The 16,026-nt window shown below is 35.3% G+C and overlaps 1 protein-coding gene across 1 annotated transcript; it reads left to right on the forward strand.

Annotated features, from left to right (window-relative positions):
- The first annotated feature begins 1,057 nt into the window (after positions 1 to 1,057).
- On the forward strand, positions 1,058 to 2,009 carry LOC124636982 (N66 matrix protein-like). Its single transcript, XM_047173282.1, has one exon. It carries the CDS (start codon positions 1,152 to 1,154, stop codon positions 1,752 to 1,754), a length of 603 nt encoding a protein of 200 aa, XP_047029238.1. The 5' UTR covers positions 1,058 to 1,151; the 3' UTR covers positions 1,755 to 2,009.
- Positions 2,010 to 16,026: the final 14,017 nt, after the last annotated feature.

A 16,026-nucleotide genomic window follows, 5' to 3' on the forward strand; every position in this document is an offset into this window, starting at 1 on the left:
ATTACTTTCCTACAAAATGCGCGGTCGGGAAAAAAAGAGGCGCTTCGTAGGTTACGAACACAGGCGCTTGGGGGGTCGGTTCGGCCCTGATTTTCCATAGAGAAAAAAAAAACTAGTTATATTGAGTTCATTATCACTACAAAGTGAGTTAGTTTGCTACGAGAAAAATTTCTTCAAATCGATTTTGCATCATATTGTAAACTGATAACTATATTATGGTATCTTCTAGCTAGATAACAGTATCGACTGCAAAGCATGCAGATAATAAGGTTGATGTTTGGCATAAAAATATTGATTGTGGTCAATATAGATTAACTTTGCTAATATTTTGGTTTTGAATATCTTTGGCCATTGCTTAAGATCACATGCTATATAGTAGGCTTTTATTTGGTGGGAAATCATCAAATGCAGCGTGAACGAGTGTCAGACTCTTACTGATTAAAATCCGCCATGTTCCTTCTTGAGCCCTTTGTATACCTCTTTTGAACTATCCCGCAGCACGCCAAAAGACCTGAGAACCACTCTTACTGATAGGGCTAGTATTACTGGAGTAACAAGGTTGTAAAGTTCAAATCGGCAGTTGCTGTAGGTATACAAAATGTTAGCACTCAGCTGCATCTGATCAGGCTAGAAGTCGATCCCAATACACGTATCTAATTGGGACAAGGCTAGATAGATGAGCCTTTAATAAATATATCAAATATATTTGAGTCAACATAGTTTGGTATAGTTGAAACAGGTGATTGATCAGAATGATTTATACATTTATTGCGTGTGGTAGACTATGATGACTACGAATCATCAATTTCAGCAGCCTTGATCTGCTAATCTAACAAGTTTCAATAAAAATCCTGTTTCGAGCCTAAAATAATGATGGCGCAATAAAGGACTGTCGAATCACTAGTTCAACAAATAATCGGAGACTTCATATCTAATCTTGACCAGTACCTATCAATAATTTGGTATCCTGTTAAAAAGAATACAACTTTATCACTAAAGCAATAAGATTTATTCCAAAGTGAATAACGTTATCCGCTTTATCGTTGGATAAATGAGATATAGATAAAACAGGTATTGAAAGTGAGGTATTCATCGCAACGAAACAGATTGTGGTACTCGTGTGTAAAGAAATTAAAAAAAAAGAAACAAAAATGAGTAACTCGTGTAAATATTATACTGAGAGGACACTAGGATGGATGTTGAACAACAAAATTATAGTGTTTCTGAGTCTTCTGTCGTTTTGTCTGTTCGTGTCTACATTAGCAATGGCGGGCCAGAGGAACAAGTTATGGTATGAAATATATGACTTAACTTCTACTGAAGCTCCTACTACCCCACCACCTACCCAGGCATCTACCCCAGCATCTAACGTAAATGAAGGAAACGATAACGGAGCAGGTAATGGAGGAGGTGACAACACAGGAGGAGGTGACAACACAGGAGGAAATGACAACAACACAGGAGGAAATGACAACAACACAGGAGGAGGTGACAACACAGGAGGAGGTGATAATAACACAGGAGGAAATGACAACAACACAGGAGGAAATGATAACAATACAGGAGGAAATGACAACAACACAGGAGGAAATGACAACAACACAGGAGGAAATGATAACAACACAGGAGGAGGTGACAATAACACAGAAGGAGGTGGCGGCAACTCAGAAAACCAAGGAGCAGAAGGACAACATAGAAGCTCTGGAAACCAATTATATGACAGTAAATTATTCCAACTGCTTAGCGGTGCTTAGTCATCTTAATGTATGCAAGCCTGTGTGATTTTTGAAGTTTTCATGAAGAAGCGAAGTGACTTTTGGGTTTCGTTCTATATAATTAAGTTTGTGTGAAAATAGTTTGATCTTAAATGTGGGGCATTTTATGTTTCGCGACAAGTGTGGAGTTACTACAATAATATATTTTTATGGTGGTGTCTTTTATAATGCATAATTTCCTGTATAATAAACTACGGAGTAAAGTTAATCTACATAAGTGTAAACTGAAGAAAATGTATGGTTTTTATTTCTTTTACCTTAGTGTGTAATTTTAATCCCTATTAGTTAACTAGAGTGATATGGTTTGTGATTAATATCAAGATTCTTATTTTTTAGACAATAATGAAACACTTCTATATCTATATTTTTTGTATAAAAAGATTACTACTATCATCATATACTTAGTACTTACCTATTATGATTCATAGATGACCAACTAGATACGAAAATTACATATTTTAAAGTAACATATTTTTTTGTCTGTAAATAATAGGTGTAATCGATCAGTTTAAGTAAAGTGATAAGATTATATGGCCTTTTATTCTTTATAACGTTTTTATCAACTGCTTTTTGTCGATAACTGATAACGAACTGAAAAATCACATGAAATACATATATTGATCAATGTTTTTTCACTATAAAAATATCATGGTTTATCATTATCTTCTTAGGGCCAATTTTGCCGTCAATTTTTCATAAAATCACTATATATTTTGAAAGTTGAACTTGACAATTTCATGATACTCTTGATTTTGGGCTTTAGTCATAATATTCTTTTTACCAGCTTCCACAAGCGGTCTGGTATTTCTAATAAAATGGTAAAAAACAAAGTAAGAATTACTTCTTGCGGTCGAATGAAAAGTAAATTAAAGCCTTTTTCGGTAACTGGGCTATCTAACGCAGGTTTTTATTCTAATAGTTACTAAGATTAATACGTACCTACTTGCTAGAATATTTTTATCTTGAATTATTAATTTTATCAATCTAGGGACAAGTGTTACTCCCCAGGGGGGGAGGGGAGGTAAGAGGGGCCTGCCGTTAGGCGGACAGTCGCCGGTCAGTGTGGGACTGGACACCATATATTCCCAGACCCCGTCCACCCGGGCGAGGTCGGAGTGCCGCTGGGCCTTTTTTAGTGGGTATACCGGGAACATCTCTGTACCGGGGAGTCCCACATAGCTCTCTCCCATCCCCCGACAGGAAGGGGATTCGTAAAAGGACATTTTACCAAGACACAAAAAACAGGTGCAAGTGTTGCGATATTATGTGGACTATATTATTGTATTCCATTTTTCTCCCAGGGTATTGTGAAGTAGTACAGCACACGAGCGAAATCACGGGAAACGGCTAGTGTAACAAAACAAGTCGATCAATTTCTTCGCACAATTAATGAAAGTATTTCATATTATCTACCAGTGACTTCAATATTATACAAGCTAGCTGTGATAGTGCTGTTATCACTGTAATGATAAGTGTGATTAAGATTAATTGAAGATTCTGGAGTAACTCTATGTATTCTATGATGATAAACTCAAACATTAAAATAAGATATCATCTCCCGAGCCTTTTTTTCCACCTATGTTGGGGTCGGCTTCCAGTCTAACCGGATGTAGCTGAGTACCAGTGCTTTACAAGGAGCGACTACCCTATCTGACCCCCTCAACCCAGTTACCCGGGCAACCCAATACCTTGGTTAGACTGGTATCAGACTTACTGGCTTCTGACTACCTGTAACGACTGCCAAGGATGTTCAATGACAGCCGGGACCTACAGTTTAACGTGCCATCCGAAACACAGTCATTGATGCTTAAGATATACTTAGAAAGTACATACAAACTTAGGAAACTTGCATTGGTACTTGCCTGACCTGGAATCGAACCCACGCCCTCATACTTGAGAGGATAGTTCTTTACCCACTAGGCTACAACTTTTAACCAAGCGCGATATAAAATCTAATAGTTCTATTTAAACCACGGTTTAGCTATAACAGCTTTGTTTAGTTCGAAAAGTGCCGACAGCGACGACACCTTGGGCTGTAGCAAGCCATCGAATTAGAATATAAATTGAACTCTTTTATATAAACATTTATAATTTGCATTTAAGGGGACGCTTGTACTATGAGCGTATTGGGTAAGTTAGAAAAAAAAAATAGGTTTTGTGCAATATATTTAAGGGAAATAACCTATATAACAATTTATTAAGCCTATTAATTTATTGCCATATCGAATATTGAATCATTTATGCCAGTAAAATATTTTTTTCATGGATTCGCGTTCTGAACTTAGAGTCAAGAAAGAAGCAGGTAAGTCCCTGAATAAAATATATCTACTGTTTTATTAGCAGGTAGCCAAAGAATCTAGATCCACTGGAAGCTATAAAATACAAAAATTCATTGCAAATAAAACACAAATAAATAAAAGTTTTTTACTCCACTCAATTTAGCTAATTCACTTAAAATACGCAACACCTCTCACCATGTTTCAGTAAACACAAAAAAGTACCATAATAAATTCATTTTTTTAGTCTTGCAACCCACCCTTAAAATTCACCAGTAGCAACACAAACGACGTTCAGCTAATACGTTATAAATATTCATAGTCATAAGTAGCTCCCGACCTATCGAACGTTTACGACTCAACCAGTTTTATCTGACCCGCGACTATGCATTGGACTTATCTCCTTAATCCCCAATCTCTTCGACTAAGAAGGGGCGGGGAGGTCAGGATATATTGGTCGTCTGCTCTACACCAAGGGAAGGGATTCCGATACACATTATACGATATTTCAATTCAGTATTTATATTTCCTGAGGGAATATGGTTTTAAATCCATGTGGAGTGTATTGATCTAAATATGTGTATTTTTTTGTTTTGTTCCCGTTTCGGTGCTACTGAAATCTGGGGCGATATAAAATGGGACAACAAGGGATTTTTTTGCGTGGAAAATATTGTAAAATCAATGCATTTGCTTGTTTTAAAACTCCTGAGAGCATCGATGATTTTCTATGATTTTTATCAATAACATTTATGCTAAGCCATTTCTAATTCATCATATAAATTAAACTCTCGACTGAATATCTAGCTCCTTCTTAAAACTTAAAAAACTTTCTAAGGCACGTAGGAATTGGGGCAAAACACAAAGTTGCCTATCCATTGAATAACATGGCAGTCACTTAGCACAAACTCGACCTGTAATGAAATGCCTAGTCTTTATTTCAAAATATTAATTCAGTAGCATAAAAACCCTATTGATAAAAATTAAAAAAAAGGAAACAAAAAATACATCTCCCAGAAACAAGCATAAAAATAATTTGAACACCTATACAACGAGTCTTAACACAGATTAATTTGCAAGCAACCTCAAGAAAAAATAAAACGTCCTTATAATATAAAACCGGAGTAAGGCTCCGATCCTCTTGTGCTTCGATACCGACAGACATCTCATCAAAGAGCGCGTACAAATGAGATCGATTTCCTACAAAATTCTTCCCCTCGATCCATCAATTGGTAGCAACAAAAATTGATCAAATAAAAAACTGGCGAAGTGCAATACAGACTTGGATACGAAGGGTTCCGTACTTATCTAAAAAGTGAAAGAATGGGAGCGCCTGAATCTATAGAACGGCCAAAAAAATTACGTTTGTTGTATACTAGCAACCCGCACGACTTCGCACGGGTGCAATGCTGACATAAAATTTCTCCACTAATTAATGGTTGTTTTTATATTGTAAACCTTCCTCTTCAATTACTCTATCTAGTAAAAAAAACGCATCAAAATCCGTTGAATAGTTTTAAAGATACAAGCATAGAGATATAGGGATAGAGAAAGCGACTTTTTATATATGTAAAGATATGTCTATAATATTTGTTTTATTCTATTTAAGCGACTTTGATTTAGACCCTTTAGTGATGTGTCTATAATATTTATTTAATTCTAGTTTTCAGTATTTTTTGTTTTAGCTGCAGTTTAAATAGATAAGTATCTGTGAAAATTTTAACTGTCTTACTATCACGGTTCGTAAGATACAGCCTAGTGACAGACTGACAGTCAGAAAGGTGGACAAGGAAGTCTTAGTAATAGGATACCGTTTTACCTTTTAGGTACGGAACCCTAAAAATATGAATATTTTTTGGCAGTTCCCTTTGAATATTTTCTCTTTGTTTCAGAATTTTGGTGTAAATAAGGTTATTGTCAATCAGTGGTTGAATGTTGAAGGTTTGATGGTAACGATTGATGCTGTAGGTTTTTGGATCAACGATGAATTTTATAATCTTTGGAATTGACTACTAATTTGATGGTAGATTCCGGGTAATTTTGGAATCATATTTCTGCCATGCCAATCCTGTAAGTGTACAAATCGACCTGAAAATTCATGTAAAGGCAAACGTTTTTATTATATGTTATGAAAAAATACTGATGTAAGATATATTTTTTTGACGTAAAGGTCAACAAAATGTATGTGTCGTTTTTCTCTTATAAAAGTTAAAGTTATTTGATGTTTTTCGGAATTAACAAGTCAATTACGTCAATCCTTAGTTTTACACTCAACTAGCCCACAAAATTTTACAATATGTGTTACATTGCTTCTTAGTTGACAAAGACAGGACCACAGGACCATATATGATACAAAAGGCTCCAATGAAACTTGTTTTGACATATAATAGCCGAAAGTTTGGTAGTTAGCACGCCTAGACATTTGTGTGTGGTCCAAGTGATAAGCTTGTGACAATTTGTAAGTAAAACAGAATTTGTTCATATTCATCCATCTGAAGAATTGATAATTTCGGATTAGAATACATGTGTCACGAAGAAAGTCTAAAATTAATCTAACGCAGTATTTGGTAAAAGGAGATAATTATCCGAATTCAGAAATCGCTCTTTTTGCGAGAGTAGGAATGTGTATAAATTGAAGTTAATACCGTAGACTAAATTCCAAGAGGTAAAATGTTGGGCGATGGAGAATTCGGGTATGAACGATGTTTTTTTACAGTGACAAGCTTTTGATTTATTAAAAGCTTTTTATTAGCTTCACCTGTATGTTTGTATGTTTGTTTGTAACCGACTTCTTTGGGCGCGATTTTGACCCACTTTAAACAGCCAGATTTCGTTCAAACTTTGTAGATTTATTGAGGACCGATGACAATACACTAATTTGATAAAATTTTTGCATTTTTAACCGACTTCCCAAAAAGGAGGAGGTTCTCAATTCAGCCGGTATGTTTTTTTTCTATGTATGTACATCGATTACTCCGAGGTTTATAGATCGATTTACGTGATTCTTTTTTTGTTCGACGCGGAATTGCTGCCAGTTGGTCCCATAGTCATCAGGTCAGGATCTGATGATGGAAACCTTGATAAATCGAGGGCAACCTTCGAAAGTTGTAGGCATACATAGGGTAAAAAAACTTGACACTCAGGTGTATGCCTAAAAGCACTATTCAACAGTGAAGGTTTGGAGTTGACCTGACGCTGGAGACCAGAGAGGGTCGAGGGAACTCGACAACAGAATGTGTAAAGTACCTGGTGTTTGGGCTCTTATTATTTGTATTGACGAAACCTTTGCAATAGTGAAGGTTTGGATTTGACTTGATGATGGAGATCAGAGAAGGTCGAGGGAACTCGACAACTGAATATGTGAAATACCTCGTATTTGGGCTTATTTTCTTTGTATTGATGAGAACTTTCCACTAATATGTATAGTGACAACTATTTGTGTCACTAAAAAGCTGTAAATAAAAAAAAATTACAAAAAAAATTAAACCGACTTCCAAAAACACTAAAAAGCAAAAAAAAAAAAAACCTAATTTGAGGTGCATCGGCCTAGAAGTCGGTGGCAAAATTAACTTAGTGATATCCATTAGACACCGACTTCGAGGCCGATGCACCTCAAATTAGGTATTTTATAGTGTTTTTGGAAGTCGGTTTAATTTTTTTGTAAAAATGTTTTTCAATTTGCAAAATATGTTTTTTTTTTATTTATATAATTTTCATCTATAGTCGATAAGGTAAGAAAATTAATTAAAATTTTCTAGAATTTTTCTCTACAGTCGATAAGGCAGGACTCGATGTTAATTTTGTAGTTGTCGTTTTTTATTAATGATAATTATATACTAACAAGGCTTTAATACTAAAAATAGTTGCCAAAATAAGGCGAAAAAAATTTTTCAATCGTAAATCACTCTCTGATGCTTCGCATCATGAGTCGTGCAATAGTTTAAAATTAAAAAGCTATTATAAATAATCCAAACTAAAAAGTAGAAAATAAATAATAGTTAAAAAAAAAACTAAAATACACGCTTTTTATAGAAAACCGAACTAAAAAATAGAAAATAAATTTTAATGAATTTAAATTAAGAAAATAGTGTTAAAAATTTCAATGAATATAAATTAATAATAGTGTGAATAAAAAAAAATATTTTATTAAAAAAAAAAACGTGGGGTGCTTTTTAAGATATTATCGAAATGAAAATCACTCTACTCATATCTGTCAATAAAATATTTATAACTATTGACACCATGCACCCCACGCTTTTTTTTAAATATTTTTTTTTATTCACAATTATTAATTTATATTCATTGAAATTTTTAACACTATATTCTTAATTTAAATTCATTAAAATTTATTTTCTATTTTTTAGCTCGGTTTTCTATAAAAAGCGTGTTTTTTAGTTTTTTTAAACTATTATTTTTTTAGCAGTAAATAGCATATGCCTAAAAAAGGTAATGCAGAACCATCACACAAAAATAAAATCCCTATTCCCATTTTCAGTATTCCATAATTTAGGTACACTTCATTTTCTCTACTTCCTAAAATCTTCCCACACAAACCGCTTATAACTTACCCCACACCCTACGGTCCCACCTGCCCACTGTATGTAGATATAACAGTCTCAAAGCACTTACACCGGCCTTGTTCTAATGACCAAAGTTTTCAGCGGCAACTTAATATATACAAAATTACCATACCTACCTATAACATTGTGGTGTAATGGCCCTTGGATAAAACGACATTAGTATCAAATTGGCTTTCGAGATTATTGCGTTGTTTGTGCAGGTTTCAGGTTATCGGTAATGGTTTATCTGTTTTGGAGATGTTAATTTTGTGATTTAAGATGTAATGGAATGAGTCCACCAAATACTAGTCGTGGTGGCCTAGTGGGAAAACGTGGTGGCTTAGTAATTAAGAACCAACCTCGCAAGTACCAATGTAAGTGACATTCTAGTTTATGTACTTTCTAAGTATATCTTGTACAACTGCCGTGTTTCGAAGGGCACAATAAACTGTCATTTGAACATCTTCAGAAGTCGTTGCGGTTAGTCAGAAACCAGAAGGTCTTGCCTAGGGGTATTGGGTTGCCCTTGTGACTGGATTGAGGAGATCAGAAGTCGCTCCTTATAAAACACTGGAACTCAGCTATATCGGGTTAGGCTGGAAGCCGACCTCAACATAGTTGGGAAAAGTTTACGAACCATTCCACCAAAATTGGTTACACACAATTGTTTGAGAATAAAAATTGTGTTCGCGCCGGTGCGAGTCCACTGGCAGCATGTTCGCGCATAGAGGTTGCAATACCGCGGACATTTAGAAATGTTCGCACGCAGTTTTTATTTTTTGTAGAGCAAGTAGACTAAAAGGAATATTTGTGTTCGCCGCATACTGATGGAATCACGCCTTAAGACTTTGTAGGTGTGAAATCGTGGAAATTTTCCAACTTTGTTAATACTTACGTGTACTTAATGTTACGAATTTATACTTCCAAAGATTACATTCAGAAGCGATTGCTTTAGAATTAAAGGTTATTTCTAAACAAGAGAATACCTACCTATATTTTTTATGAAATTCAAAATCATTTATAGTTATAGTAAATCATCGAATTACAAATTATCAAGGGCTGATAAAGAGAATTTGAACTAAGAAGTCCAATTTATTGTAATATTATTTTGTACTTCATGTCTCAAAGCTTATTGCGATATCTATCTGTAGGTAATTTAAAAAATGCGACAATATATTCAAACAACACCATTTATCGTATATTAAGATTAACTCTTGTACGTCAATTGTATATTTTACTTAAGTGAGTTAGGCTATCAACAAAGTAAAATAATTCATACCTGTTACTCACGAGCTATTTATATTAATTGAGAGCAATAATAAACTAGACTTAGCTTACAAAATAATAGTAGTCAAGCACGCATAGTTATTTTTTTGCCGCGAAAATTGCTCGAACTATTTTCGGTTTAAGACCGTGACCGTGAATTTTTTGTAGTTGTGTTAATATGAAAATGTGAATGAATAACTATTATATGTACACAAGACGATTTAGTGAATAAGGAGTTTACTTAAATATATTTAAAGATATCTTTGATCCTTGTAGTTGAATTAGAGTGTACCTTTTGCTCGAAGTTTTTCTGAATTATGTAATAACTTATCATACCTACTCAAACTTGGAACATGATCCTAAACGAATTCTTCTAGCTGAAAATAAAGTATTTGCTATAAAACTGCTATGCATAAGTGTGTATACGTAAAATCAGCAATATCAGCTTAAATCCGCATCAAATATAATTAGGTAGGTATAACTTCTTTAAGCTGAGCCACATAGACCCAATAACTCTTTCTAGATTCCAAACTATAACATATACTACCTGTGTATTACACAATGAATGGAATGCTTTTAAAGAATTCAGTATCGAGCATACTAACCGTCACACACATAAAATTCATTTCGAATTATATAGATTAAGGCCTTTTCCCAATTGTAGGTTTGAGAAACTTTTTGAAGTTCATCGACCCATCTAGTAAAGTCATATATACTACTAGACTAGTTAGGTATAATACGACTAGACGTTTTCCGGCGGTTTCACCCGCGTCCCGTGAGAGCTACTGCCTGCACCAGGATAAAATATAGCCTATGTTACTCGCAGATAATATAGCTTTCTAATGGTGAAAGAATATTTAAAATCGGTCCAGTAGTTTTTGAGTTTATCCATTACAACCAAACAAACAAAGTTTTCCTCTTTATAATATTTATAGTATAGAAGTATAGATAAGCTACGGTAATCCCACCATGCAGCAGAAACCACAGTAGCCTTCCACATTCAATCAAAATGACATCATACCGTTCTTAAGGCTTGATACACATGAGCGTCTTCGACTATAACTCAAACGCACCGCAACGCCAGCAAATCCTACTCATTAGTTGTGTCGACCCCCTAATGTGTACTTGTCCTAAGTGATGGCTTACTAGCATAGTGTACGATTTTGTTCTGAGCTAAATCTTATGTTAAAGACTTGATAAATTGGTAAATATAATATTGTTGCAGAGTTTAGACAAGTGATGGTTTGAAAAGTATTTGGGGTTAACATCGTATAAGTTGACTAAAACAAACCTCTTGTGCATATTTCGTTTGCCATGATGCAAAACTTCTTTAAAAACAAGCTCTTTCAAAAATATGGGTGAGTATAATTAGTACCTATAATCTATCTAAATATATAAAACTCAAAGGTGACTGACTGACTGACTGACTGACATAGTGATCTATCAACGCACAGCTGAAACCACTGGACGGATCGGGCTGAAATTTGGCATGCAGGTAGATGTTATGACGTAGGCATCCGCTAAGAAAGGATTTTGATCAATTCTACCCCCAAGGGGATAAAATAGGGGATGAAAGTTTGTATGAAACTTTGTCAGTTTTAAACCGATCGGACTGAGACTTTGCATGCATAAAGCTACTATGGCGTAGGCAACCCTTAAGAAAGGATTTTGATAAATTCCATCCCTAAGGGGATAAAATAGGGGATGAAATTTTGTATACATCTTCTTAGATTTTATGAAGAAGTCCTGATGACGAATCAGAATTTTATGATGACGTTCGCTTAAATACGATTTTGATTAATTCAACCCCCATTCAACCCCCACGGGTGATAAAATAAGGGATGATGAACGCTGTGCATTTTCGTCTCATTTCTGAATCGCGGTGTTAAGATTCTCCGCCAGTTAATTACCTTCGAACTGAACTGTAGGTAATCTGTTTGTTTGGGTGCTAAACTATTGCTAACTATGGAGGAAAACTACTTGGGCTATTGTGATGGGATGTTAGTTAATGACAATGTATTTGGTACATGTAAAAACGGCAGGTGGAGACTCGCCACCTCACTTACTGGGCCCCCGGGAACCAGTCACTGAATAGCAACAAGAGGGCAACAGGGACATGAGCGGCTGAAGGGTGAGGATCCCTCGGCGGACTTTAAACGCAGATTACGCGCTCCCTGTACTTACCCTCCGAGCAGGGCTACTAATCCTGCTCTAGCACTCCACTCCACTCTGGACGGCCAAGCCAAGCCAGAGGCGTGAGACCTACCCCCGTCATGGTTCACTCTGACCGGCCGGAGATGGGGGACAGTATACTCTCCCTGGAGAACTCAGTATATATAGCCCCGCGGGGTCGCTACTCCCCGTCATCAGCCTTAGATGTCCTGCGGTGCCTATATCTCATTATTATTGTCGTTATTATCTCAAGAGCCTTTGTCCCAATTATGTTAGGGTCGACTTCCAGTCACGATGCAACTGAGTACCAGTGTTTTACAAGGAGCGACTGCTTATCTGACCTCCACAACCCGGTTACCCGCTCAACCCAACACCCCTTGGTAAGACTTACTGGCTTCTGACTACCCATAACGACTGCCAAGAATGTTCAATGACAGCCGGAACCTACAGTTTAACATCCCCTCCAAATAACGGTCATTGGTATCCAAAAAATACGTAGAAAGTACATACGAACTTAAAAAAGTTGCATTGGCAGGTACTTGCCAGACCTGGAATCAAAGACCCACGCTCATACTTGAGAGATTGGTTCTCTACCCACTAAACCACCACGACTTCCACTAAGTCACCACGACTTTGTCATCTATTTAATGTTTTTTTACGTAATAATACGTGTAATATTTTTGCCACACACAACTTAAATGCCGACTAATTAGAATTACTACTTTTATCCCTATGGTCACGTCTATTGCGGTTCAGTTCTCAGCATTTTGTTTAGTCTGCTGTGCTTTTGCCGTTAAAGTACAAAAATTAAATATATGGAACGTTTCTAATGGTTATGCGTATTCCGGTGTTTTCAAGTCAACGGGCCCTTAAAATTCAATATCAGAGATCTTTGATTTTGTTGACCCCGTAGTCGCTGGCATAAGGGACAGGATCCGCGTACGAAGTCGCGGGCAGAAGCTAGTGTAATAAAAGTAGATGGAATAGGCAAAAACGCTGCATATTAAGTTTTTTACCTGGGAAAAAGTTTCAAATACTTACCATTGCACATTGATTTCTAACACTTATATACCTACACATTTTTATTTTAATAAAAAATATATGGTCCAAATAAAAGATTGACCTAATTTCGTATATGTACTCGTGTCTATCGCAAATATATTTAGGTTGAGTACCTGTGAAAAAAGTTATTTTCCTGTTTGTCAAAAGATGACAAACTTTCAATTTTTTTTTTCAATTTCTCATCGTAAACCCAATTTTACCATAATTATCATAAACATGAAGTGAAATTAGCTACCTATAAATAACAATTTTGCTATAAATATGGTATATATTTTCGACTACCCAAATACATTATATGCTACGTTTAACGACTAAAATGAAGTACTAAATATAAATAAAATCCGGTTTATCTTTTTGGGAATACCTCCGCGTAGCCGGGTGAAAAAGGAACCCTTCTCGATAAATTAGCCATCTAACACAAAAATAATATTTCAAATCAGTCCACAAGATCCGGAGATTAGCTATAAAATAGTATCTATAGATTTATTTACCTGCACAGTTATCCTCCAATTAACAACTAAATGTGAAAAACCATTTACTAAAATACTCATTCTAACAGAGACAATAATTTGCCCTTACGCTAAAAAGTAGGTATCTACCTTCTCACTAATGATCTCAATGTTATGATCAACATTACATAGCACGTGTTGTCAACAGCCTCTTGCCCAACCCAGCATCTTCAGCAACGAGAGATCCTTCTCGCCTTGATCTCTCGAGGGTCACTTGTGGCGTCAATAATAACGTCGTCAGAATGAGTGTCGGGCCCACCCGCTCTTACAAAAATTTGCAGATAAGTCCGCTTTGTTATAAGCTTTCGAATTTTAAAAGTAAGGTTTTTAAGGCAGTATTTCTGTTTCGATTTTGGGAGTATTTATAGAATTTTAGCAGTGGGTATCGAATAGATAATGTAGCGCTTTCGCACTAGTTATATATATTATGCTATTTTGCTAGCTCTTTCCAAGAAGAAAATAAAACACCCGAAAGTATAGATTATACGTATCGAAAATAGATGGTATTTCACTTTTAAATATATCTCATATCCAAAAGTACACCTTAATCTTGTACATACCAGGAAAACATAACCTCAAAGAAACACGGTACATTCAAACACAAAAAAATATTTACCCAGTAATTTATATACGGACATAAACTATGACGTCACATAGGTAATATTGCGTACAAAATAAATATTTTCCAAGGTAGCAAACATTTCCATCGATCATTGTATGGGCCCAAATCTTCGGGTGAGTTTTCCTCGACATATCTATAAATGATAACCGGGTTCACATTTTATTGTACAGACAGCATTTTTATATATTTTTCCTCGTTATTTATGTGGTATGGTATGTTGAAATTCGGTAGTATCTAACAGTTTTTTGATGGAATTTGATTTACCTGCTGTAGTTTGGACGAATAGGAATGGCAAAAATGTATCCTATATTATAATATGTCTCGCAAAATACATAAGCCTGATTCTATTTTTTTATCACTACCTATATACTGTGAATACTAGATAATTAAGTAGGACCGTTATAGAATAGAGCTTTCGTCCTGTATACGGCCTAACATAGTAAACTTTTAACTAGTCTTACCAAGAGGTATTGGGTTGCACGGGCAGCTAGGTTGAGGAGGTCAGATATGCAGCAGTCAGTCGCTCCTTGTAAAACACTAATACTTAGCTGCAATCGGTTAGACTGGAAGCCGACCCCAACATAGTTGGGAAAGAGATTAATCAGATGATGATAGTTAATTTATAAGTGGTATTCTTAAACTTCATTTCCTATTCATAGATAATATATAACATGTATGTAAACAATAGGTTTTATGCACATTTTCTAGCTAATAACATTGATTATAAATTGAAACACGTCTTTATATTTGACATTTTACTTTGACATTCAAAGAAGGAGGAGAATTAAAAATAATGACTCAGTTCCACGTCTACCGTTTTCTTAGATTCTTAGTTATTTATAATTGTTTATTTATTGACTTATTTACTGTTTCAATAAGCAGTAGCCTCTTCAACTTTGTGGCTTTTGACTACCTCTACTAACTGGTAGAAACGTCAAAATTGTTTGAACGTTAGAACATCTTAACAACCAGGACCTATCTTCCTATGTGATTTTCGAGTCATGAAGACACCTGCATGACATGAAAAAGACGGTAACCCATCTCTGTAAGGAACACACTACTACATGTTAGCTTGATTTTCAAATAGTGAAGAATTATTTCAAGTGAAGAGTGAACTACGAGTGAGAGAGAGCACGATTGCCTAGAACAAACCAATTCATTCTTGACTTAAAATTCCCAGGTAAAACCACAAACACAGACTATCAAATAAAATATTTCCCTGCTTATATTTTTTTAGATAAGGCAAAACCAACCGCAAATAAGCTTGTTTAACAACACTATTACCATTGACACACAACTGTGGCAAGTCACAGGTCATTAGTGCGTGCTCTCAGAGCTTTGTGACGCAACTGTGACGACAGTTCGTCAAGTGTGATTGCAGTTGTGTTCGCGGAGACTAGACGAAGTCTTCTCAGAGTGGCTCTGTATATTTATGTTTAGAAACTAGCTTAAGCAAGCAGTTTTATAGGGTAGTTACTTTCCACACATGGATAAAAAGAAGCATTAGTTGTATTACTGAAAGATAAGTTTTATTCAAATTCATCTTATAGATTTTGCATAAAACAGGAACATACACAAACTTTCGCGTTTATATTGGAAGGATGATTCAATGAAAATTATTATTCTTTACTGCACTGAAAGAATCTCTTCACACAAAAAAAAATACACAAAATGCATCAACCTTTTCGATAAGCAAGAATGCTATAATTTATAATGTCGCGTGTTTTTAAACCATATATAAAATATATGTATATATAAAATAGTACTAAATGCTTTCAATGTGATCTC

Source organism: Helicoverpa zea, chromosome 15, assembly GCF_022581195.2.
Source record: "Helicoverpa zea isolate HzStark_Cry1AcR chromosome 15, ilHelZeax1.1, whole genome shotgun sequence".
Taxonomy (NCBI): Eukaryota; Metazoa; Arthropoda; class Insecta; order Lepidoptera; family Noctuidae; genus Helicoverpa; species Helicoverpa zea.

What these genes read in the sequence shown, in the direction of transcription:
- LOC124636982 (XM_047173282.1), top strand. Translation starts at nt 1,152, where the DNA reads ATGAGTAACTCGTGTAAATATTATACTGAGAGGACACTAGGATGGATG.